The 24,443-nt window shown below is 51.1% G+C and overlaps 2 protein-coding genes across 5 annotated transcripts; one reads left to right on the top strand and one right to left on the bottom strand.

Moving 5' to 3' along the window:
- Window positions 1-255: 255 nt before the first annotated feature.
- CLTB (clathrin light chain B) lies at window positions 256-7,632 on the bottom strand. Of its 2 annotated transcripts, XM_037396845.1 has the most exons (6): window positions 7,359-7,632; window positions 5,670-5,716; window positions 4,262-4,379; window positions 3,847-3,958; window positions 2,897-2,950; window positions 256-2,415 (listed from the first exon to the last, which is right to left on the bottom strand). In XM_037396845.1, the coding sequence occupies exons 1-6, from the start codon at window positions 7,540-7,542 to the stop codon at window positions 2,244-2,246; spliced, it is 687 nt and encodes a 228-aa protein (XP_037252742.1). In that variant the 5' UTR covers window positions 7,543-7,632; the 3' UTR covers window positions 256-2,243. The 2 variants fall into 2 exon arrangements, with proteins under 2 accessions (XP_037252742.1, XP_037252743.1); XM_037396846.1 differs by lacking the exon at window positions 2,897-2,950 and having other exon boundaries at window positions 7,359-7,625.
- A 284-nt stretch (window positions 7,633-7,916) lies between these two features.
- FAF2 (Fas associated factor family member 2) lies at window positions 7,917-24,140 on the top strand. 3 transcript variants are annotated; one of them, XM_037396842.1, is made up of 11 exons: window positions 7,917-8,450; window positions 15,664-15,732; window positions 16,161-16,295; window positions 16,979-17,055; window positions 18,151-18,289; window positions 19,591-19,676; window positions 19,757-19,848; window positions 21,282-21,459; window positions 22,366-22,537; window positions 22,762-22,905; window positions 23,375-24,140. In XM_037396842.1, the coding sequence occupies exons 1-11, from the start codon at window positions 8,388-8,390 to the stop codon at window positions 23,555-23,557; spliced, it is 1,338 nt and encodes a 445-aa protein (XP_037252739.1). In that variant the 5' UTR covers window positions 7,917-8,387; the 3' UTR covers window positions 23,558-24,140. The 3 variants fall into 3 exon arrangements, with proteins under 3 accessions (XP_037252739.1, XP_037252740.1, XP_037252741.1); XM_037396843.1 differs by lacking the exon at window positions 7,917-8,450 and adding an exon at window positions 8,513-8,902 and having other exon boundaries at window positions 23,375-23,767; XM_037396844.1 differs by lacking the exon at window positions 7,917-8,450 and adding an exon at window positions 11,759-11,986 and having other exon boundaries at window positions 23,375-23,767.
- Window positions 24,141-24,443: the final 303 nt, after the last annotated feature.

The following is a 24,443-nucleotide window of genomic DNA, read 5'->3' on the forward strand; positions in this document are numbered from 1 at the left end:
CCCAGCAGCGTGGAGATGGGCACGGTGGGCTGGGGGGCAGCTCCCTGGGCAAAGAGCAGAGCCCTCTGATGCTGCTGCCGCTGCTGCTGCTCTGGCCTAACGCAAAGCCTGTGGCCCTTCCCCCTGCTCCTGTTTTTTCCTGTAGGACATGGTTCTCCTTCAGCCCCATTCTTTCCACAGGAAGCTTTATAGCTGTGGGTTTTCCTAAACACACGCGTGTTGCTGAAGCAGAGAGAAAACAGTGCCTTGCAGGACTGGTGGTAATAGGTTTATTGTAACAGGTAATTTGAACAGTCACAGATACCAAAGCTGAGGGGATGTAGAACAGCTGTGGGCACGGCTCCCCAGGAGCTGGCTGCCCCTGCCTGACATGGGGTGCACAGCAGCTGGGGACCCAGGGGCCTGGCTGCCTGCAGGGGCTGGAGAGACAGGGCGAGGGGGCTCTCCGCCCCCAGGAAGCAGCCAGAGGTGCTTTCTGCTGCTCTACAGTAAAAGGCAGAGGCAGACAGCTGAGTCCGAAGGTCTCTTGCTATCCTGCATTGGTGTCTAGTCTGCACTGCGGCAGAGCTGCCTACACATGCCAGAGCGTAGGGGGACAGGGTAGGAGTGATCAGCCCTACGGACAAGGGGGCACAATGCCAGCACACACCACCAAGTGACTCCCTCCACACCTATGTCCCGTGCCAATGCCTCAGAGCCAGGGGTGCCTGGTCACACAAGGGCTGCAGCAGCAGGGCAGGTGACCTTCCTGACTCGTGGAGCCATAGCTGCAGGGCAGGAGAGCTGTGCGGACTTGGCTTTTCCACTGAGCAGGGCTCAAGCAAACGTTTTGTGGGCCCTGCTCCGCATCCCCCTGGCCTGCTGCTGCGAGCCCTTCCCAAGCCCCTGGCAGGTCAGACCTGAGGCACAAGCTCAAGGCTGCCCCGCAGCAGGGTGGGCGCAGGCCTGCCCCTCTCCGGCTACCCAGGAGGTCTGTGGGCTTCAAGGGCTGGGCCTCTGAGCCAGAGGGGCTGGTGCCGGCCCTGCCAAGCAGAGGAGAGAAAGCTGGTGTTTGGGCTGGGAAGTGTGTGCCTTGGGTGGGGACCAAGACTGAGGCATCTCACCATGCTGCCTTAGGCATGCAAATCCAACCGGGGCTAGAGAGAAGCCACAGAAGAGCTGCAGACAGATGCCTGGGTTGCTCTCTAGGGACAGTACAAGCCCTAGTGCCAGAACTCTGCCCAATCCTGCTCGGGGCCCTTGGGGAGCTAAGGGCTCGACCTGCGCCACAGCAGCTGGACCTTCCTAGCTCCTCTGCAACCACACAGCCTCCATCTCCCATCTTAGGAGCAGAGGAAGGAGCAGAGCCAAGGGCCCACGGAGCCTAGCACCTCACATTCCCAGCTGCTGGTGGTCTTGGGGGAGAGACAGAAAACATCCTGTATGCTCACCCCATGGCCCCTTCCCAGTGCCCTGCTCCACCATGCTGCCAGGCACCAGTGGCCCCACAGGACAGACGGGACACTGGACACTGCAACTGCTGCCCAGAGCCCTACCAGCTTTTTGGGATGCACAGTCAGGCTGGGGAGAGTTCTGCGGGGCTTGGGGCAACTACTTTAAGTCTGGCCTAGCCTGGGTATCTGCACTGACACTCCTCGGTCCCGGCTAGCCTGGCAGCAGCATGCTGCGGCCGTACCCCCCAGAGGACCTAGCAGTGTGGAGCTGAGTCAGAGCTGTTCCTCCACCCTCCCAGCCCCGCACCAGCTCTGCCCTAAACCCCGTAGGAAAGGCAGACAGCAGCCCAGGGTCCGACTAGGATCGCTGCCCCAGGGTTAGGACCCAGGCCCAGACACGGGGCTGCCATGCCTGCAGCTGCCCAGTGCCAAGACAGTTGCAGGCAGGTTTATTCCCAACATAGGGGTGAGGTGGGGAACACGGGGCACGGCGTTCCCCCTCTCTCAGCCAGGCCCCTGGAAACAACCTCCACAGCCCAGGCCAGGGGCTCCCCAGCTAACTCAGCTCTGCCACCCAGTGTAGCTTCCTGGGGAAATGCCACAGTAATAAATAAGTGTAAAAAGAGATCGATGCACCTTTTAAGCAAAGGAAAACCATGGGGAGAGTTACAACCAGTGACTCGAGCACAGCCGAGGTGCACACCAGGGAGCAGAGGGCAGACAGGGCGAGGCCCCTCCTGGGCTGGCCCCATGAAGCCACCCGGCTCTGTGAGCCTGGCTTTGCCCTGCTGCACTCGTGCCAGCCGGCAGCTAGCGGGACAGGGGTGTCTGTTTGAGGGAGATGAGCACCGAGCGCATCCGCGAGACATCCTTGCTCTGCTTGCTGCTCTTGGGGTTGAAATCACAGAGCTGGGCCACCTTCTCCCACTCGGAGCCTGGGGTTTCCTCCTTGGACTCCTTCAGGAATGCTTCCTCTGAGGCCCTGTGGAGACATTGAGGGTTGTCACTGGCAGAACTGCTTCCAAGGAGACCCTCCCCCCTCTGTCTGGAAACCCCTTGTGTCCCCGCTTCCTGGCCCCTTGTTCCAGCTGATGAGCTCAGCATCCTCTGCCATCTCAAGGCTGCTGTTGGCTGCACTCGCCCAAGACACCATTCATCCAGGGGCACTGGGGTGTCTGCCTGCTCCCAAGACTCCTCCACTCCCAGAGCCATCTCCCAAAAGGCACAAGACCCCACCGCTTTGCCTCTTCAACCAGGGGCCCCACAGGGGCATTTCCAGGAGCTCCACTTGACTCCTAAGACTTCACCATTTGGAGATGCTCAGCTGCATCATCCTCCCTCTGGGAGCTCACCAGGGCCTAGTACCTCCCACATCCACCCCCTTCCTTTGGCTGGGCAGCCAGTGCTGGGGCCAGGACCCCCAGACCCTGTGGGGCAGGATACAGTCTGTAAGAGGCACATACACATAGCCAATCACATCGGCGTCCGGCTGCTGGTAAAAGGCTTTGTCAGCGATCCTAGCCCCGAGGCACAGACAGAGAGAGAGCACAGAGCGGACAGGCAGGCAGAGGGTTAGAAAGAGAGAAACAGAAAGGGGGTTAGCATCCTCCCACAGAGCATGACGCACTCATCACCGCATACATGGCATCAGGAAAACCTGCCAGTGACGGCCGGGCTGCACAGACAGTGCCCCAACCCTGCCCTGATGCGAGGCCCACACAGGTGGGCAGGAAGCACGGAGATCCCAGGGTGGTCACAGCCACGGCAGCTCTGCACAGCCACCAGAGCCACCCAAAGCCTGGGACCTCTCCCCTTGCCTGGCAAAGCTCCATCCTTGTAGGGCTGGGCTGGCCCCTCACTTCAAGAGGGACATAGAGGCGCTGGATTATGTCCAGAGCAGGCCAACAAAGCTGGTGAAGGGTCTAGAGAGCAAGTATAAGGGGCAGCTGAGGGAACTGGGCTCATTTAGTCTGGAGGAGACTCAAGTGGGATCTTCTTGCTCTCTACAATTACCTGAAAGGAGGCTGTAGGCATGTGGGGGTCAGTCTCTTCTCCCAGATAACAAGCGACAGGACAAGAGGAAAGAGTCTCAAGTTAAGCCAGGGGAAGTTCAGATTGGATATTAGGAAAAATTTCTCAGAGAAAGGGTGACAAAGCATTGGAACAGGTTACCCAGGAAGGTGATGGAATCATCATCCCTGGAGGTGTTTAAAGCATCTGTAGATGCAGTGCTTAGGGACATGGACTTGGCAGTCCTGCATTAATGGTTGGACTTGATGATCTCAAAGGTCTTTTCCAACCTAAATAATTCTATGATTCTATGAAAAAAGGCCCCCAGACATCCCAGGAAGGCAGATCTGGCTGCACAGCAGCTCCCATCACAACCCTCGTGTCCACACTGACCCCAACATACCGGTTGTTTGCCCGGTTCTTCTCCATCTGCTCATTCTGACGCAGGTTCCACTCCTCCAGGTCCTTCTTGGCCTTTTCACGCCATTCCTGCTCAGTCACCTTCGATGCCGCATCTAAGGCCAGAGCAAGATAGACTCCATCAGCCAGACTGGCACCCACTGGGTCTGCTGGGCAGTCCCTCAGCAGGCAGGACAGCTGCAGCCCCCCAGGCCTGTTCTCAATCCCGACTAGTACGGTCTGAAAGGCATCACTGCCCTCAGGACAGCACATCTTGGGCAGGGGCACCCACATGGTGTGGGACACAAGACATCTCTCTGGGATGCAGCAGGGTCACCGCCAGGTGAGGGACCCCAAAGGCTCCAAATGACACATCACAAGGTGCTACAAGCATGGCCACACACAGCCTTGGATCTCACCCAGCTCTTCCAGGCGCTTCTTCTGCTCCTCCCTCCACTTGCGGATGCTCTCAGGTTCCTGGGTCAGCCGGTCAGCCTTGGCTATGGCTGCATAGGCATCCGTGGGACCATTGGACTCCTACAGGACATGAGCACCGCACCATCAGCACCAGCTCTTCCCACAGCCCAGCCCAGCCACCTTGAAGGACTGGCAGCAGGGGAGGACTCCACACTCCCAGCGTTCAGACAAGCCAAGATAGGACAGAGGGGGGGTGATAGCCTGGGGTATCTGGGGCAGCATCCCCAAAGCGCTGCTCAAGCTGCTCTCCCAGCCCCAGGCCCTGTCACCCAGAAAGACTTCCCAGCGTTCCCCTCCTTGACTTGCTGCTCACTGCCAACACACCTCTCACATCCTCTGGGCAGCCCCACAGCAGAGGACGGCCACAAGCTTTGTGACATGCTTCCCACCAGCACCAGGCTTCCCTGGCCCCAACTCAGGCCGAGGCAGCCCCAGGACTGAGTGCTGTCACGGGCTTAGCCTCAACAGATGGGGAGCCCAGGCGAGAGGCAGGGCTCAGGGGAGGTGCTGCTCTCTGCTTGGACACCAGCCCACAGGCAAGACCCTCCCTCACTCCTCCGAGCCCAGCTGCCTCCACAGCTCCCGCCAGGCCCAGCACCACACTGGCTCAGCACCCCTCCTAATACCTTCCGCTGGCTGAGATGCCCAGCCTGACGCTGAGCTCAGCAACGGGATTACGGCTTTCCTCCAAGATCCCCAATCTAATTAAGTCTGTCCCGTTTCTGATGTGATTACCATCCAGTAAACTAGGCACGGGCAATGCACATGCCACACTGCTGAGCACCAAGTGGGGTAAAGGGCTTACCAGATGCTGACACAGCTACTCCTGTAGCAAGCAGAGCTGGGCTTTGGGGGAGCCGAGACCTAGGTGGGTGGCCCCCACAAAACACTCTTGGCCATGGGACAAGTGGGTTTAATGGGAGATGCTAGCAAGTCAGCAAAGCAAGTGTCCCATAGCAGCTTTGCTCTGGCCTCTGCCAAGAGGTGCTCCTGACTGCCTCAGAGCCCCCCAGGAGCTACCCAGGCTGGAAAGAGGAGGCTTTTGTGGGGAATGGAGGATCTGTCATCTGCTGTCAGGGTGCAGGCACTCCTTCAGGGCACACGCCACCTGCAAACAGATTTGGGGCAGGTCATGGCAGGTGGGACCAATCTTCTTTTCAAAGAGGGGTGAGAACTGAGCAGCCAGGACTTCCTCATGAGACCCAGACCTTTCCAGGAGCACCATAGCTGTTCTGCAGCTGGACAGTAAACTCCAGTCAACCCTGGGGGCAGAGCAGTGGAGTGCTGGCCCCATACTCACCCGATCCCCCTTTAGCACCACTGGGCTGGGGCAAGGGTCTGAGCTCTCACCTGAAAGACATCTCCATTGACAGTGGCTCCTCCATTCTGGAAACCAGCTAAAGAAAAAGGAAGAAAGAGAAACACAACTATGTCAGCTACAGGTGATCCCAGAAGGGCTGTTGTTCATGAAACTGAAGCAAATCAGTTCCTGGGAGTCCAGCACACACCCCCATATGTGGGCCAGGACCCACAGTCTCCTGTCCTTGGTGGGATACAGTCAGCATCTCTTTATCTCCCAGATAAGCCTCTCTGGGCATTTATGTCATTTCAGTGTTTTCACTGTTTTTTTTATCTTATCTGAAGATTAGGGAAATGGTTCCAGGCACAAGGCTGGACACAGGCAGGTGCTAAAGACACAACAACCAACCCCAACCTCCAAGCGGCCCGGCAGAGGCTGCCGATGGACACAGACAGCTGACCCAGAAGCAGTCGGCCAAGCGCCCAGCAGTGCAGGGCTGCAAAGGGAAGGCAACCATGCCAGGGACAGGGCCCACAGAAACACTGCAATGTGCTCCAACAGAAGAGGAGGGCGTGCATGTGTACTGAGGCCCTCAAGAACTCACCTGGGGGGATGCCCCTGGGACGAGCGGCAAGGTTAGGGCTGGGAATGAGACACCACCAATATACACAGCCGGGGTACAGCCCCATCTGCCTCCCAGCCTCAAAGAACACTTAGAGCTGCACAACAGGGTCACAATGCCAGCGCCATGCAGGGTCTCCGCTGCCAGGAGAGAAGAGGCTTTGGAGGCATACTCCAGACCCTGAGTGCTTCCCAGTGACAAGCACAGGGCTTCCACCAGATAGCTAGCCACAGGCACAGGCAGCTCAGGCAAGCGCTGTCCCCACAGCGCTCGCCCCCACGGTGCAGCTCCGGCTACACCCAGCTCCAGCCTGTCTGACTGCATTTATCACTGCGGCTGCCAGCACCTCTCCGGGCCCGGGTCTGCCTCCACAGCCCTGCGTGCAGAGAGGTGAAACCACTGCTCTGCAGTCAGCACACGGAAGCCCTGTGGGCCTGTGTTAGGGAAAGGAGCCAGAGTACTGTGGCAGCAGCGTCCCTATGTCCATGCAGAGAGCAGACCCCTGAGCCCTGCTCCTGCAGACTGGAGGCAAGAGATCAGGAGTAGCACTTTCTACCTGCAGGGCCTGGGACCACAACATCCCCAATGGAAATGCTTTCCATTCCGCACCCCAAAGCGCCTTCCTGTCTGCAGGGACAGTGACAGGGCTGTCATTGTGCCGCAGCTCCACCTGGATGCCCCTCACATTGCCCCAGCTGGGGGCACCGAGACATGGAGACAGGGATCCATCCAACCCAGGGAACCCTGCCTGCGCACATGGGGGACAAACTGCCCCGCTGCTGGCAAGTCCCAGCTCAAGATTCACACCACATCTTGAGGTTTGAAAGGGAACCCGAACGGGTTTGGGACCAAGCACAAGCCCCTGAGAGCCCTTGCTGGGATGCAGGGCTGGTCCGCTGGGCAACCCCACCACCTGCACCCATGCAGGTGCAGCATGGACCCCATCACTCACTGGGGACAGTGCACATCCCGGGGGAACCCCGGTCCCACGGGGGGTGCAGCCTGGGGGCAACCTCAGGGCACGGGGGGGTGCAGCCCTTGACGCCCTCGGGGGTGGCAGCTCCCCCTGCGCCCCGCCGGCCCTGGCCGTGCCCGCCCGGCTCAGCGCGGCGCTCACCCGTTTCCGGCGGGGCCGCCTGCCCGGCCGGGGCGGCGGCCGATTCGCCGTCGGTCGGCCCGAAGCCCTCGTCGTTCTCGATGCCCGCGATCTCGCTCTCCTGTTGGGCCAGGAAGGCGGCGGCCGGGTCCTCCTCGGCGCCGGCCCCCTCGGACGAGGAAAAGAAGCCGAAGTCGTCGGCCATGGCCAGCCCGCCCGCCCCGCTCCCACTCCGGCTGGGCTGGACTGGGCCCGGGCGGAGCTGTCACTGCGGCGGCGGGCGGGGCGGCCGCGCTGACATCAGCGGCGGGGCGGCCCCGCCGGGCGCACCGCCAGGCCGAGCCGCAGCCCGCTTCCCCGCTGCCGCCCGGAACCGGTACGGGCCGGGCACGGCGCCACCGCGGGCATGGGGGGCCGGGGCTGCTCGGCCGCCTCTCGCCGGGCTCGCAGGACCGCGGCCCCAGGGCGCCGTCCCCACCCACGCGCGCACCCGTAGCTCCGGGGTGGGAGCGAGCGACCCCTCGCAGCCACCATCTTGACTGGCGGCCGCCATCTTGGGTGGAGCCAGCGCCGGCGGACGGGCGACCCAGTGGGACAGGAGGTGCCCGGGCAGAACCGACCCGGTGGCTGACAGGCCGCCGCGGTGACGGGCGCCCAACCGGCTCCCGAGGGGCCCCGGCTTGACATCCCGCCTCGGGCCCCAGGCCCCCACCCGCGGGACCCGCTCCCACAGCCAGAGGCAGCCTCCCCTCCCCGGCCAGCTCCGGAAACGTCGGAGCGGCTTTCGGCACACTTCGGAACTGTTCGTGCGCCCGCCGGGGACAACCGAGAGCGGCAAGCCCCCTTGATGAGCTTCGGGCACTTCCGGAGAAGTCCGAGAGCACTTCGGCTTCCTCCGGGACGCGCTCAGGCATTTCCGGTTGCGGCCGATAAACGGCCATCGGCGTGGTAGCGGTGCCTCGCGCGCGCCCCGGGAGGCGGGACGGAAGTGCGGGCGGGAGACGTCAGTTCCGGAGAGTGACGGAGCGGCGGGTCAGAGGCGGCGGCAAAATGGCGGCGCCTGAGGAGCGGGAGCTGACGGCGGAGCAGACTGAGAAGCTGCTGCAGTTCCAGGTGCCGTGTGGCGGGGGTCCGTGCCGGCCAGCGGGAGCGATGGAGGCGGCGTGCGGGCACGGAATGGGCTGAATTGGGCTTGTTCCGCCGGCGCTGGGGTCCTGTCCGGCCTGTGCCGGGCCGGGCGGTACGAGGCTCGCAGAGAGCTGGGGCTGGTCTCTCCTGGAGCGGGTCCGGCCATGTGGGGGTGTCGGACCGGGCCCGAGTTGGGGGCGAGAGGAGAGACCCGCGTGGTCTCGGCCCCGATGAGGGCAAGGGTGCTCCCCACTGGGGCGAGTGAAGCCCCTGTGGAGGGCTTGGGCTCGCCCGGGCTGGGGCTTCGCTGAGAGGCCTGCCGGTGCTATGCTGGCCCGAGTGCTTCATCAGGAATGTCGTTCTGTCATCGCTAATTGGGGAGACAGGAAGCGACTGCTGAATAAACCCCACTAACTCCATGCATGAAAAAATCGTGGGTAAGTCCCGGCCGTTTTAATTGGCTAATCTGAAAAATTCCCTTTCTTGTCGTTAGTGGTGAACGGGAGAACCTTTCCTGGCATCATGGGAGGGTTAGCCAGTGGGTTTCTATGGAATGTGGTTTCTCAGAAAATTGTTTCTAATGATCAGGATTTGGTAATGCCTACTGAGGGGAGGCCGCTGGGGATTGTAATGATCTAATCTCACTGTCTGCTGCATAACGTGGGCTGGGTCACTTAACCCTTGGTTTGCCAAGGCCTCAGGGCTGTGCAGCAGCTGAAAAATTAAAAAAAAACAACAACAACAACCAAAAACAAACTGGTGATGTAGTTTGTTGGGGAGAACACAGTGCTGTAGAGTTGAAATACTTGGGGTTGCTCGGTGGGAAGTAATTAAGCATGCTGGCCAATGAAAATTATCTCCAGGTGTCTTGGGTTTGTTTCTGAATTGTAGGGCATCATGTGGTGTCCCTGGGATTGCAGAGTGCTTTTACAAATACAGTATTTACTTTTAAGAGGTGGTTTTTTTTCTGATTTTGTTGCTTCATGTTAAGTTGTTAAGACTGTGCTTCATATTTTTTGGTGTGATGTAACTGTAGAACTATAGGGTTTGAAGGAACTTCATAGGTATCCAGCCCTGCCTTCCACAGCTGAGATAGGTGCAGGTGTTCCTTGTTGTTCCATACAAATACTTGCCAAGCCTTTACCACTGAGCCAGGGGGATTCAACAATGTCCTGAATTAATGTGTAACAGTGTTTTTCCATTACTGTAGCTATGAGGAAACTTTTTTTACAGCTAAACCCTCTAAATCTTTGCTGCAAATTAAGCTGTTTGGACAATCTTAAGTTACAGGCAAAGGAGGCAAAGCAATGTTACAATTTCCCTGGTAAGTATATGAGGTTTAAGCCATTGCCTTATGCTGCATGCATATATGTCTTCCAGCTCCCAGTCTGTTGCTCTAAGATACTGCAGTACTTATTAATCTACTGAATCTGGACAGATAGGACCAGCTGCACTCATCAGTGTCCCTGTTGCTATTTTCAAAACTCTGTGGGCAGCTGTGAAATTGAAGAATCCTGTTTCCTAATGCTACCTGGTGTTGCCATGGCCAGTGGGCTGGGGGCTGGAGGGGAGGGAGGCATTTGTGTTTTTAGACCAGCTTCCTGTTGAGCCCTGGTTAAAGTGGAGGAAAATATTCTCTAGAGTATAATGGGGAGAAATTTTTCAGTTGAAGACTGCTACTGCCCAGAGCCTGATGTGAAAGCCATAGTGCAGGCAGCTTCAATACCAGGATTCTCATTGTTCTGTCCCCTGGAGTATATGGGATTAGCTTTTCAGCAGAGCTTTGCTAATGAAGGACTTCACTGGTGATTCCTCCTCCCTTGGTACTTAGCACCTGGCTGAAAGGGGCTCAGGTGTGTGGAGTCCTGTTTTTTCTTTGAAATGAAATGAGGTAAATCAGTCCACCTGGAAAAGATTTTTTTCCTTGTTTCCTTTAGATGGACTCTTTTAAATAGCATTTCCTGGAGAGGAGATGCCTTTGGAGAGGATGGCTGTCTCACTAAAATAATTTTTACATTGTGATTACTGCAGAACACTGCTAGTTAGCTTGTCAACCTTTCAGGGATTCCTGCTGTCTTTGCAGGGAGCATCTAAGGGTTTTCAAAGGTAACTTCACACTTTTGTTGTGATGCACTGTCATAAGTAATTTCTGTGGCAAGGCAATTGTATTTCCATAATATTCTGTGGTAGCAGGGCATTGTATTTCCACAGAAGGTGCAATGCCGCTGCAATGTGAGTAAAGCAGGAGAGCAGACTAGGAAAGAAGGGAGTGGGGATAACAAAGATGGGGTAGGTGGTAGCAGAAGGCTCTCAGTGTTAACAGTTAAATGGAGAGCCAGAAAGGAAGCATTAAGCAAGAGCTGTAGAATGCCATTCACCCAACAAACAGCTTTTCTGGGTGAAGATGCTGTTGCCCAACACTGTTTATCCTAATTCTGCTGGAAACTGCTTCTTCCAAGGTAGAAGTGAATGCCTGCTGTCCTGTTTGTGGCCCAGGCCATTAGGGTTACAGTTTAAATACATGCTTTGCATTAATTCCACTGATGTTTGCTTGAAGCGTTTCGGCAGTGCTCATATAAACAGCTCTGCTGGCAGAATGGTGCAAGTATCAGCTTCCTTCCTAAGGACAGGGCTGGAATGGGACAGTTGTCTGCCACCCTGGTATGGCAGGTTAATGGAGTAAAAAAAAAAAGTACCAATATGGAGTGATAATTGGGATAAACTTGAAATAAAAGCAACAAAGCACTCTTGCACGCTTTCAGCTTCCCATTTACTGCCAAAGCATTGACTAATGTAAAGGAATAAAAGCATCTAAATTTCTCATCTGTCAAGACTTGGCTGTCTTGACATCTGTAGAGAGAAATTTGATGTGAACAGTTTAAGAAAGCTGTGGAGATACAGTTCCATTTGGGAAACAGAAGAAACAGCAGAGCAGCTTTTGTAGGATCTTGTTATTGATCTGTGCCCATTACACTCGGGCTGATGTCTAATGTTATAATATGCTAATGTAAAGTAATGGAGTGTTATTCGCAAAGAAAGTTAGCACTCACGATACCATCTCTAACTTCAACTGGGGACAATAAAGTGCTCAGGACTGAAAACATCTCTGATTTAAAGAGGAAGGAGTAAACAAGAAACTCCAGGCATCTTTCCTACTCCATTGTGTATTGATCAAAACCCTCATAAAAGCATTTGCTGTAATATGCAAAGAGAAACTATCTCAGTAAAGCCTTTTTTTTTTTTTTTACTGCTTGAAGTCAGATGTTCTTTACCCTTGGAAACATAATTCTCTGGAATTTGGCAGTGGGTTGGGAATTAAGAGCAGTGCCAGTTACAGTTCTGTGGATTTGTCTCTTACGCTGCATTTCCACATACAAGCATATCTGCAGAGGGAACGGTTTCATAAGTCCAGTTACAACCTTTGTCCGCTCAGGGGTATTCCTTCTGCTTTTGAATCCTGGAATTGCACTTTCCACTACTTCAGTGTTGAGAAGATTTTAGCATTCTGATCAGTCTCAGAGGTGAGAGATGCAAATAATTATATCCAGCAGCAGCTTCAGTATATTTTAGGATAGCACTCTTTGAGTGGTGTTTGAGAAGGCAGTGTTGGAACTTCCCTGGCATTCATGGTACTTGATTTTTTTTCTTCTTTTGTAAATATTATCCACTGTATTAAGCTTGGATCTATACTTATTTGAAGGTTTGAGGGTGCTAGTTTAATGGGGTTAATTTTAACTACAGGGGGCCTTCTTTTTTATTACTTACTATGTCTGTGTGAGAGAGATGCTCTTTGAGAAAGCTAATGAGAAACTACAGTGAGTAGGAAACTAGCAGTTAGTGACTGATTTGAAGATAATGTTTGTTCTCTTACCCTTAACTATACTGAGAACATGCTTGTTTGTCTGACACGTGAATAATGCAGTTTGCAGTTAGCCACGAGATTCACCAGAAATGCTGTAACTGGTGCAGTGGAAATGATGTGGTGTTTCAAGTTTCTAATCTGTTTCTTTGACTAAGGTGAAATGGTGGCCACAGAGGGTACGGAGATAACAGTCTAAATGGTTGTTGAGAGTGATGATGAACAGTATCTGTGTTTACCAGCAAGTGTCATCTGTGTCATCTAAACTGACAGTTGAACTGTTTTCCTGCAGTTCCTTACATCGAGTGCGAGTTGTTCTGAACCCGTATGTGTCCTCCAGAACATCCTGGAGCTGTACTGTGTCTGTCTTACAGAGCATTTTATCAGAGTAGCATTTAAAAAACTTGCCTTTACAGAGGCAATTTCTTTTTCCTGCAGTGTTTAGTTGTGCAGCTTCATGGATCTGTAGAGTGGTGGGAGCGCTAGGCATGGTGCTGCTGGGGTGGGTTTTTCACTGCTATTTTGTGTTGAGAGCAACTGTACTAAGATGCTAAGAAAAAAAGTAGATCCACCTCTGTGGAGAAGGGCTGTTGTAGAAGATTGAGGCCTGACCAACAGGTGTAGTGTGCCTGTCCTTGTATTGATGGTTGGGAAGGGGTGAAGATAGCTGGCCCCTAGTTGTGTTGGTGGAGCTCGGCAGGTTTTGCAAATACTGCAGTGATTCAGTGCTCATTAAATGCTTGTTGATAGTTCTGCATGGCTGTTACTTCAGTGCTGCTTTCTGACCTAAAACTGCTAAAGCATTTTGCATAATTTAAAAAGGATGGAATGTTCAGTCATGGAGCCATGTTATTAGAGCTGAGCGATAATCCAGGCATTTAGAGACAAAGGTGTGAATGAGTTTCTGAATCTTGCAAATTTTGCAAACACCAGCAGAATTTCCAGGGTGTTAAGGAATGGTGATCAGAAGACTTTAAAGGCTTTGAAATATGCACATTGTGACTCCATTGTTAAAAAAAAAATCAAATAATTGAGTAAATGGCAGGTGCCTGTTAAGATGTACTTCTAAAAGATGAAGTATATTCTGTAGGAGCTTGGGGTAAAAAAATCAGAATACAAAACCTAAACTTTACTCAGTGAAGCATGTATCTAAAGAAAGTTAAACAAAAACACTAAATAGTGAAGCTGATAGCAGTTTTTTGGCAGCAACAGCTGAATTCACAGAGCTTTATTTCATCTATGAAATTCACTTCTGTAGTGTTCCTTTGCAAGGCTTGTTGCAGACTTTTTAATAAATATTTATACACTACTGGGCAGTGACTGAGCAACTGCAATTACCTAGTTAATGCCAGCAATGCTTTGAACAGTCCAGTTCTGTACAGCAGAATGAAACAAGTATTTTTGCGTAGTAAACTGAGGAGAAGGTAGAGACCTGTGGAGACTTCATGAGAAAGAAGCCAAAAAATGCTCAAAAGTTTGAACTGAGCCCGGAGATTGAATAGGGCATTTGTCCACAGTGTTACTCGGGTGGAAATAGCATGTGGAATGCATGAATGGGGGCAGGGAAGGGAATACATGCACCATCCTTCTCCAGTAAAAAAACAATTTGGTGCATTCTTAAATGGTCAGCTTGTCAAGACTGCCTCAGGGTCTTTTAAATGAAGCAAGGAATGGGGGAGATGATGAGCAGGATTTAATAGGATTGTTAACAATGGATTGGATCACAAGGTGTAATAGAAACTGTGCACAAGCATTTATATAGAGGCACTGTGTTGTGTTGGCAGTCTTTGTAGGTTGCCTTCTGTAGAAAAGCAATGCTTTGTTGCATGACAGACACAGGGAGCAAAAGTTCCCTGCTCTTTGCCAGACTCCTGCATGGCTGAGATCATCTCAGGTGCTGCAGAGAAGAGTGTGTGGAACCAGCAGGCAGAAGACAGGCAAGGCTTTTGTGTAGTTCAGTTCACACAGCCTGTGTAGGTCAACAGGCTTCACCTGCCGCACTTCTCGGCTTGGTCCCCGAGCCACCAAGGGAGGTGCACCCTCTGTAGTGTTACACCAGCTGGCTGGGGAGGTGTCTGAAGAGAAATCCACCAGGTGGGAACATGAAGCATTAAGAATCTGTGAAGTTCTCTTGTCAAGAATGACCTTGCTGGAGAACTTGCCATATTTCAACAGTTTCCTTATGTCACCAGCGCATTTTTGTTTAATTTGTTACACTGCATGTGATGATTTTTGTCATTGCTTCTTCCATCTTGGGTCCAAGCTAAATAACTGCTTCTGAAGGTATAACTGGTTTTTTGGCTTTCTGTAGCCCAGTTACAAAAAAAAAACAAACCCCACAACCAGCAACAAACCCTTTTTAGTCCTTTTAATTCTAAAATAACAGTAGTTTCCTTCGAAAATGCCAGCACGGTTAGTGGTGTCGCCTGTAATGATCTTTCACCAACTGATTTAAAGGATTGTTAAAAGGGCAGCGGCAGCACATTTGTGGCTTTATGCTTTCCTATGGAAGTGTGTGTTTTGGCTCCGTGGTGATAGGTGCAGTAATACAACCCTGAAATGTCTGTCCAAATGCTTCACAGTGCGTGGTGTGGGGAGAGGTGTTTGTGGCACAGTGACAGGGATGTTCGCGTCAACAAAGAATTGTCTCCGTTCAAGAGGTGCTAACATACCTTCCTGCAGTAACAAATACCATAGTTTGATCTCTTGTGCAGAAGTCCTGATTGGCATGGGGTTAAAATACATCTTCCCAAACTCTGATGTGAGGTCCAGTGGCTTTGAGGCCTGTTGGTGTGTTTGAACTGTCTGTTTTGAGTCTTGTCTGTGGTGGACTGGAATATTTTTTTTTTTACTATAGAATCCCCCATGATGCTGGAAAACACTACCTTTATTAGTGCCTGGCTCATTTTGGTTTTAGTCTCTGTTTATGCTTGCAGTGGGTGAAGTAATGGTAATCTTGTGTTTTCAGAAATGCTTTGCCTGTCTTTTAAGTTGATGCTTTGAGGTGATGTTTGAGAGCACTGCCTTGGCATATCCTTTCAGAGTGAACTTGTGGGCAGTATTACGTTAGATGCTTGACTGGGCTGAGTGCAGCTGCAGTAACAGACCTTGGGCACTGCTGAGAGCTGGCTGATGCCAGGAGAGTGCAAAGGCCTGTTGGAGGCCGCCTGTGTGTTTATGAATTTGGGTTGGCTCAGGTTGCTCTGCTCTTAGAGGACAGAGCACTTTCAAGAGAGTATTGTGGTAACTCCTGTCTGTGCTCATGTGTTGCAAAGAACAGTAAAAATAGTAATAACAGCATTTCCCTGGTACTAATCTACTTTTATTCTGCTTCTTTAGGACTTGACTGGCATAGAGTCCATGGACCAATGTCGTCACACACTGGAGCAGCACAACTGGAACATAGAGGTACCACTGCAGATAAGATTTATAGAGATTTCGAAGTACCTGGATTAAATGGTGTACTCTGTGGGGAGGTGGGGCCCTACCAGATTTAATTTGTCAACTCCTGAATTTACACTAATAGCTCTTTCTAACAGTATCTTGATACATCTGGAGAGCTGGTTTCAGAGGTACACAGCAGAGTTGTTATGCCTGTGAACAACCACTTGACTGGCGCATTGTGTAACTTCCCACAGTGCGTGTGTGCAGGCTGCTGTGGAGGAGGCTTTCCTTACAGAAAAGAGTATCGGTGGTTATGGTTTGTAATGAGTTGTGCTTGTCTAGTGCTGTGGGGCTGTGGACAAATAATACCTACTGTTTGTGTCCAAAGTATAAAAAAAGTTGATGGCATCCTTAAATGTCTGAAGTCACCCTTTTTGCTCTTTGTGTCAAAGGCAGCTGTACAGGACCGACTGAATGAGCAAGAGGGTGTCCCAAGTGTCTTTAATCCTCCTCCATCACGGCCATTGCAGGTCAATACAGCTGACCAGAGGATCTACAGCTACGTTGTCTCAAGGCCACAGCCAAGGGCAAGTTATCTTACAGCAGATTTTGTCCTGCTTCTTGCTTGACTCTGTGAAAAACAGAATTTGTAAGCAGGGAAAGGAATTATTTTCTGTGTATGCTCTTACCTCCTTTCTAAATAGTTTATCTTCTGAAAACAAAATGTAGGAGCTGTTCCTTCAGCCTCAGTTGCTACTGGGGATATTTTCTCCATGGTGTGATTCACAGTATGAGGTGGCCGCCTTTGTCATAAAATGTCTTGCTGTGGCATAGTAAAGCTTTTTGATCAGTTCAGTTGAAACAAAGGACTGTCCCCTCCTTATGGCAGTGATAGTATTTTTTAGAGCCCCCTTAAAATGTACGTTAACTTGAATACGGTATCCATTACTTACATAAATGTCTCGCAAACAAATTTGCATGAGCACCTGTAGGACTCAATACTGTTAATCCCTTTGTACCATTAAGAAAATTAGCACAGAGTAAAAGCATTGCTGCTTGAATAGTCAGTGACACTGGTTTTCTGGTGTCACATTGAATGCTGAATGAACTGTGCTAGTCATTTAAATTTGATGTGTCTGAAGCCATGAAATACTGCTGAGCTTTTTTGCAGTGGTTAGAGCACTGATACTCCCATGTGTGCCTGTGTGCTTGATGGTGATGGACACTTTGCTTTAGCAGGCCTGTTCTAATTCTTTGTTTGTAATTACAGGGCCTATTAGGATGGGGTTACTATTTCATAATGCTTCCATTCCGATTTACCTATTACACATTACTTGATATATTTAGGTAAGTACTTTTTTTGTGCTGACTTATGTATTGACTGTGTCAAGGCACACTAGCTTAGGTTTGGTTGTACTGCTGTCACTTGAATCTTTAATGGCAAACTTTCCATTTATTTGTTCAACGTTCATTATCTAGAGCCTTGTAAAGTTTAGTAAGAAAAAAATCTTATTATGAGGAAAAAGAGCATCTCAAAGGCCTTGTAAATTAAATGCTTCATTGGAGTTTTAACTCCATGCAGCTTCGCAGTTTGAGTGCGTGCTAAGGGGATGCAAAATGGTGTTGAGCTGTCTGGTATTCTTGGACAAACAGCTTGATTGGAGCCATGTCCCATTGGGCTGGGCTACAGGTTAACCTGCCCTAATCCCTGTATGTTATTTGGCAAAACCCAAACTGTAAACGTCTGATTTTTCCCCTTTGTCTGTTGCTTTTCTCCATTTACTGCCCCAAAAGGCTAGTTCATCTTGCCTCCTTACAACATTGGTAGAGAGAAAAGGCAATGTTGAAAGGTGATAAATATCCAGCAGTCCTGCTATCTGCATTGTTTTGGCAGTTTCCCTTGTTGTATTACTCCCCTCCCCCCTCCCCCCTTAAAGACTTTTCCAAAGTTCAGTGTAACTTCTGTGCATCAATAGAAGTAAACAACATTGGTATCTGCCTTGCAGTTAAGCTTTTTCAGCCTTAGAGAAATGACTCTTTCTTCCATCTTCATTGGACTCCTAGTGTAATGTTCTGTTTAGCAGAAAAGCAGTTTTCAAAGTTACCTGGACAGAACTGTGGCTTTTAACAGCCTGTCTCTTGACTAGATTCCTCAAACCTCATACTGTTGTGGCTTATGCCTGATGTTTCAGAAGTAGAAACTGTTAACTGCACAGAATTCAGATACTTGTTGGTGCTTGGCATGAGATGCTTGAGGATTTTCTGTATCAATGGTACCAGTTTGGAGCTGGTGGCAGTTTAGATTGTGATTATAAATGTTCAGGGGGTTCAGCTGTGACTTTTTTCAGTCATATGAATACCAGTGACTGTCTGTGGCAAAGAAAACCTGTTCTTCAGAAAGTCAGTAAGCTGAATTTCCAGTGTCCTTTGCTTCCTTCCTAGGTTTGCTCTGCGTTTTATACGCCCTGATCCTCGTAGTCGGGTCACTGACCCAGTGGGTGACATTATTTCATTTATTCATATGTTTGAGGAAAAATATGGGAGGATACACCCTGTCTTCTACCAGGGAACTTACAGCCAGGTCAGTGTCACATGTTGGTGCATAGATCCTGGGGAGATGGAGAGTGGGGATTTTGCCAGATGGTATCAGGGCCTACTTGGCAAAATCACTTTTAATCTAAAAGCCCAGCATTTGTCCCCAAACTCTCTAACATGGTAATGGAGAGCTAGTGAACAAGTGTACTGGAAAACCAGTGTCTGTCAGGTTTGCTGATATGCCAAGCCTGCAGAGTTGGAAAGCAAAGCTGCTCTGACTGTTCCTCAGCCGTCTGTGTGGTGCTGTAGCCAGCAGCTATTCTTCGTAATCCTGCCTTTGTTTTTATAAACTGATGCAGTATACCAGAGTCTGTCCTTCTGTTCACCAAACTGGGATGGACTGTCTTAGCTTGTAGTATAATGCAACTTCAGAACTTGGTGTGGGACTTCAAAATTGAGAGAGGGAGCCCCTGAAGAAATGATGGGAGGTGAGAGTTCCATGTGTTAGATTTGGGCTGATGGTGCGCTCTGTAAAAGAGGGACATCCCAATGGGTGCTGCCTCTTCTGCAGCTTCTCTCAGCCTAGCCAAGGGAAGGGCCTCCTGCAGTGCGTCCCAGCAGACAGTTGACCAGCACTGCTTCCTGAGTGCTGGAGAAGAATGTGGAGTCTGTATCTGCTCCGCACTGCGCGGCAATGGAGCTCACCGCCTCCACAGTTCTTCTAGGCTTCTCTGTCTTGCCTGGAATCCTAACTTAAATAACCACAGAATGGTTGGGCTACCAAAACTCAGTGTCAGTAAAACAAGGAGCTTATTGTGCACTTATCCTCTAGTCTTGTTAAGAAATGATTTTGGGTGGATAGAACCCAGAGACTGTAGATGCAAAAAGGGGGCTGGGGCTTTTTTGCTTGTATTTTGTTGAGAGAGGACTGCAGCATTATTAAGTTACCTTTTTAATAGCATTTTCGTTTGCTGTGGTCTGAAGATTGTCCTATACAGGCTAGAGTGGAAAGCTTAGCCCTGGCTGCTGTGAGTTTGAGGGATGGAGAGTTCTTCACTGTCAGCTGAGTTTGGTGAGATGGGTGGGGGGTGTCGATCTGTGCAGTTGCCTGTCTGGCTTTGCTCAGAGCTGGATGTCCCTCAAAACCACATCCTGAAAGGAATGTGAAAGAACACCATTGTAGCCCTCTTAAATGAGGATGTAATCAGAAGGTCTGACAGGTTCATCCTCCGCTGCTGCCTTCATTAAAACCACGCTGGTGGCAGAGGAATGGCCCGGGTAAACATTGTGCTGTGGCTGCTGCTTTCCCCTTGCCTGTAACTTTACCTCCTCTGCTCTTATGCCAAGGCACTGAATGATGCAAAGCGGGAGCTGCGCTTCCTGTTGGTTTATCTTCATGGAGATGACCACCAAGACACAGATGAATTCTGCCGGTAGGTAGGAGAGTTTTCCAAATAGTTATCTCTGTACTTTAAATGCAGCTTCATTCACATGATCTCTTCTCATCCCCTAGCAATACACTGTGTGTACCTGAGGTGATCACCCTCATAAACACTAGAATGCTCTTCTGGGCTTGCTCAACCAATAAACCAGAGGGATACAGAGGTGAGTGTGTCCCTCCTGGGCTTTACCTACCCCTTCCCGACTCTGGAACAAGCCAAAAGCTCTTTGAAAAATGTGTGTGAGAAACACACTGGGTTTTGTGCAAGCAGACGCGGAACTTCAGGATTGCATGGGGAAACACATGTTGGTTGGCCTGTGATATCTCAGAGCCTGTTTGGATGCCAGGGAAATACCTTCTGCTCTTCACCTCCATTGTTTCATATGTTTCTGGGCAGCCCTGGTTGTGCACTCTTTGTTTCGGGCATTCAGTCTGCTTTCAGTCTGCTGTTAATGGGAGTTGGGGGTGTGTTGAGGATTAAACGTGAGTACAGAAAAAAGTACCTAACTCACTGTGCCCTTAACACCGGCTTGTATTGTGCCCGAGGCCAGGAGCGACTTGTTAGGTGCATTCTTTCCCTTTCAAAGAGAGTCATCTTTATTCCACACCCAGTCTTTGTGTCCTCAAAAGTCCACAGTGAGGTCCTTTGAAGTGCTGTCTTTCAGAGCTGTTGATACCTGGCCTGCCAGCATTTTGGTAGGGTTTTGCTGCAAATGGAGCCTTTTTGCAAAGTTCTGTTTGTGGCTCCTGTGTCACTTCTGACCCTTCCTGTTTCATGGCAGGAGAGGCTAGGAGTTCTGATGCTAAATCTGGGTTGGTTTTGGCTTCATAATCCAGCTATCAGTTACAGACACCTTGAAAGAATGGTTTTCCACGGAAACATTTCTTTACTGCTGCTTCATTGCTGCAATGCTTTATAGTCACATCCTAGAAAGCAGAGCTAGGAAGAATCATTGCCTTTCATTTAATCCACGGGGTGCTCTGATTTAGTTTGGAGGGCTCCATTGATAGTGATAGCTCCAAATAGCATGATGTGCTGTGCATGTTTTAAGGAAGAGGTGGTCAGCAGCCATGTGTGAACAGTAACTTAAAAGCCCCTGATCTGCTCAATTCCCTTCTGGCAGAGACAACATAATTTTGCTCAGAAAGGTCCAGGATGGACACTCTGCCATCTTCCCCATGATGGTATCTTCCAGAGTCTGGCCATTCTTAATCATCTCAGCAAGTGTTTCCCTGTGCTTGACCTGTGTTTTGGTTTTTTTTTTGGTTTTTTTCCAGTTTAAATCCAGGGCTTTTTGTCCCATTCTGAATGGACACCCAGAGCAGTTGACTTACTGCTTGCATTAAAGAACCTTTTTGGTTACTTGAAAGCTTGGTTTTTTTCCCCTTGGTCTCTATGCACTGAGCCACTTCCTCGCTTTGCTAATCTATGGGGTTTAGTTTGATGAAGTGGAGCCTGAGGGACTTTTCTGCACTGGAAGAGATAGTGGCTGTTGAAGCTGCTTTTCTAGGCCCTTGGTGATGGAAAGTGTTTGCTGTACCCCTTGCTGACCCTTCTGGATAGGGCAGTTATCGTGATGTTGTACCCATTTCCCAGTCTCCCAGGCTCTGCGAGAAAACACATACCCATTCCTGGCCGTGATTATGCTGAAGGATCGCAGAATGACAGTAGTTGGGCGGCTAGAAGGCCTCATCCAGGCTGATGACCTCATTAATCAACTGATGTTCATCATGGAAGCCAACCAGACATACCTGGTGTCTGAACGCCTAGAAAGGTATGGTGGGAGCTGAGCTCCATTAACGCAAACCTTGTGGAGGCAGGCTCTGCTCTTCCCCCTTCCTCCCTCTCGACACCACATGTAGGCAGGTAGCTCAGCATCTCCCATTCTGTAGCACAGCCCATGGGCTCTCCTCTTCCCAGTGGGATCATTGGTCCATAAATTCAGGCCACCCTGTAGCTAGGGAGCTAGATGTGTTGCCCACACAGGCCCGCTACTGAAAGGTGGGTGTGAGCATGCTACTGTTTTCTGCAGCTGGAGCACACCCTTAGCGTGCTGGAGCTTTGCACGTAAAGCTTGGACAATAGCCAGTAGGAGCCAAGTGGGAGCAAAGGCATTGCAGGCAGGAGGAGAGCTGGTGTCTGCAGCCAGTCAGTGAGCAAGTGCTGCTGCCTGGGCTGGCTGTTCTGAATTCTGACTGTATTTCTGGTAACACCTCATGAGAGTGAGCTCCAGCCTCTGATAACCCTGTAGGGATTAACAGCGTGTGTCCAAAGTAGGGTGCCGTCTTCTGTGGGCCTCTCCTCTGCCCTGCAGTCTTGGTGGGGACCCAGTAACATGTTTTGATGCCTCCAGTTTCTGATGTGCAAGGAGATAAAACTATGGAGAGTCTCAAGTATGACGCAGAAATCTTGAGCAGTGTTTATGTGCCGTCTGTCCACTGTCAAGCTGCAGTGGGTGAGAGGTCTCTTGTGTTCAGTTAATTTTCACTCAGCCTAGGGAAAGTTTGTGTGCTAGGGACTGCAGAGACTTGGCTTGCCTTTCAGGGGCTCGTGGTGCTCTGAATGAGGCACTACCTGATGTGTGTGCCTCTACGAGTTTGAGGCTGTACCTGTCCCCTCAGCTCTGATGCCCCCACTGCAGGGCCTACTAGCCCTGACCACTCCCTGCTCATGTTTGCAGGGAAGAGAGGAACCAAACCCAAGTTCTGAGACAGCAGCAGGATGAGGCATATCTGGCATCCTTGCGTGCAGACCAGGAAAAGGAGCGCAAGAAGAAGGAGGAACGGGAGAGGAAGAAGAAGAAGGAGGAGGAAGTGCAGCAGCAAAAACTAGCAGAGGAAAGGCGGCGACAGGTGAGAGCAAACTGACTGCTGGGGAGGCTGCTGTGCCCTTGTGGGATGCTTGCAGTGTGTAGGAGCGGTGCCTGCAGTAGGGCGTTCTTGTCAGATTTGAGCTGCTTGTCTTGCTTGGGACTTGAGGCTCCTCTGAGCCTCTTGGGGCAGCTGTGCCACAAGGGACAGGCATAAAGGTCAGTTTGGTGCACACCTGTTGCTCCTGGTCCCTCCTTACTTTGCAGACGCTGCAGGAGGAGAAGGAGCGAAAGTCTGAATGCCTTCCTCCCGAACCACATCCCGATGACCCAGAGAGCGTTAAGATTATTTTCAAGCTGCCTAACGATTCCAGAGTGGAGCGGCGATTCCACTTCACGCAGTCATTGACGGTGAGCTTGGGTCAGAGCTGATGGTCTTCCCAGAGTAAAAGAGGATCAAGAGATTCTCCAGGTGGTTCAGCAAAGCTTTGGTTCCATTGGACTTTGCCAAATGATGATGTTTGGTCGGGAGCCTTAGCAGGTGGAGTTGTTCCTGGGTAAGGAGGGTGTCATGGGGTCTGGTTCTACCAGCTTAGAAGAGAGATTAGAGAAAAAAATGGAAAAAACTCCCCCCCCTTTTCCTGAAAAGCTGAAACTCTTGTTGTTCCTTATTAAATAATGGTGTAGAAAGAACCAGGTACTCTGTGACAAGTCCAGTTTCATGTATGCTAAGAAAATGGCTGTTATGTGTCTACAGTGCAGCAATGGTGCAAATTTGGTAACCTCCTCCCCCTCCCTGTCCCCCCTGAGATGCCATGGATGCAATCTGGCTGTGGCATTGCTCCCCCAGTTGGCAGTTATTTCTGTGCTTCTTTCCCAGGTGATCCATGACTTCTTGTTCTCCTTGAAAGAAAGCCCTGAAAAGTTCCAGATTGAGGCCAACTTCCCTCGCCGCGTCCTGCCCTGCCTCCCCACAGAGGAGTGGCCCAACCCACCCACGCTGCAGGAGGCTGGACTCAGCCACACGGAAGTCCTCTTTGTGCAGGACCTCACGGACGATTGACACTTTTCCAGAATACACAGAATGGAAAGAAATTCATATTATTATTATAATACAATATTTTTTTTAAAAGACTGCGTACAAATGAGGGATCAGAGACCACATCGCCTGTGCCAGCTGTGCTGTGTGTGTGCACACCCTCACACACCCATGTACACAGCCATCCCCTACACTTGGAGGGCAGAGAGGGAGGGGAGCTGGCGTTGCCCCCTCCGCCCTCCCTGGGGAGGAACAGGAATGGCAGCTCTCGGTAATTATTGCTTTTATTGACGACAATAATAATAAAACCCCAAGAACCTGACATCTTGTGAAGATTTGATACTCTGCTGCTCCTGACAGCCAGAAGACCAGGCACCTGAATGTGCTGGGAGTGGGGTGGGAGGGAAGGGCTGGACAGAATCTCTTCAGCTTCCCTCTGTGTATAAATATCTTTCTTCTAATATTTCTCTTGCTTTGTAATGACCAAAGGAGAATGGGGTTGACTATAGTATTAACTTTTTGATAAAGAGCTGGTTCAATTCTTACCCGTGTGGGGTCTTGCCCAGGGTTCTTAGCCTGTGTAGTATAATAAACTCTGCCTCTAGCATGTCTGTGCCAATGCTTTCTGCCCGGGCCCTCTGCCACAACCGAGCACTGGGGAGGGAGTTCCAGCTGCTGTGGCTCTACAATAGGTTGCTGCTCGCAGCACGGCGGGCACGCTTAACTCCTGGCCTTGAACTGGTAATGTTGTGCCAGCAGAGCTGCTGGTGTGACACAAACAGGAGCGTGTGCCATGGGGGCAGGCAGCACAGCTGCAGCCACAGTGCTGCCTGCCTGTGGCATGAGCCACGAGCTGAGGCTGGGTGGGAGGGAGATGGCTCTTCCTTGGCTCGAGGGCTGTGTCAGCCCT

Source organism: Falco rusticolus, chromosome 8, assembly GCF_015220075.1.
Source record: "Falco rusticolus isolate bFalRus1 chromosome 8, bFalRus1.pri, whole genome shotgun sequence".
Lineage (NCBI taxonomy): Eukaryota > Metazoa > Chordata > Aves > Falconiformes > Falconidae > Falco > Falco rusticolus.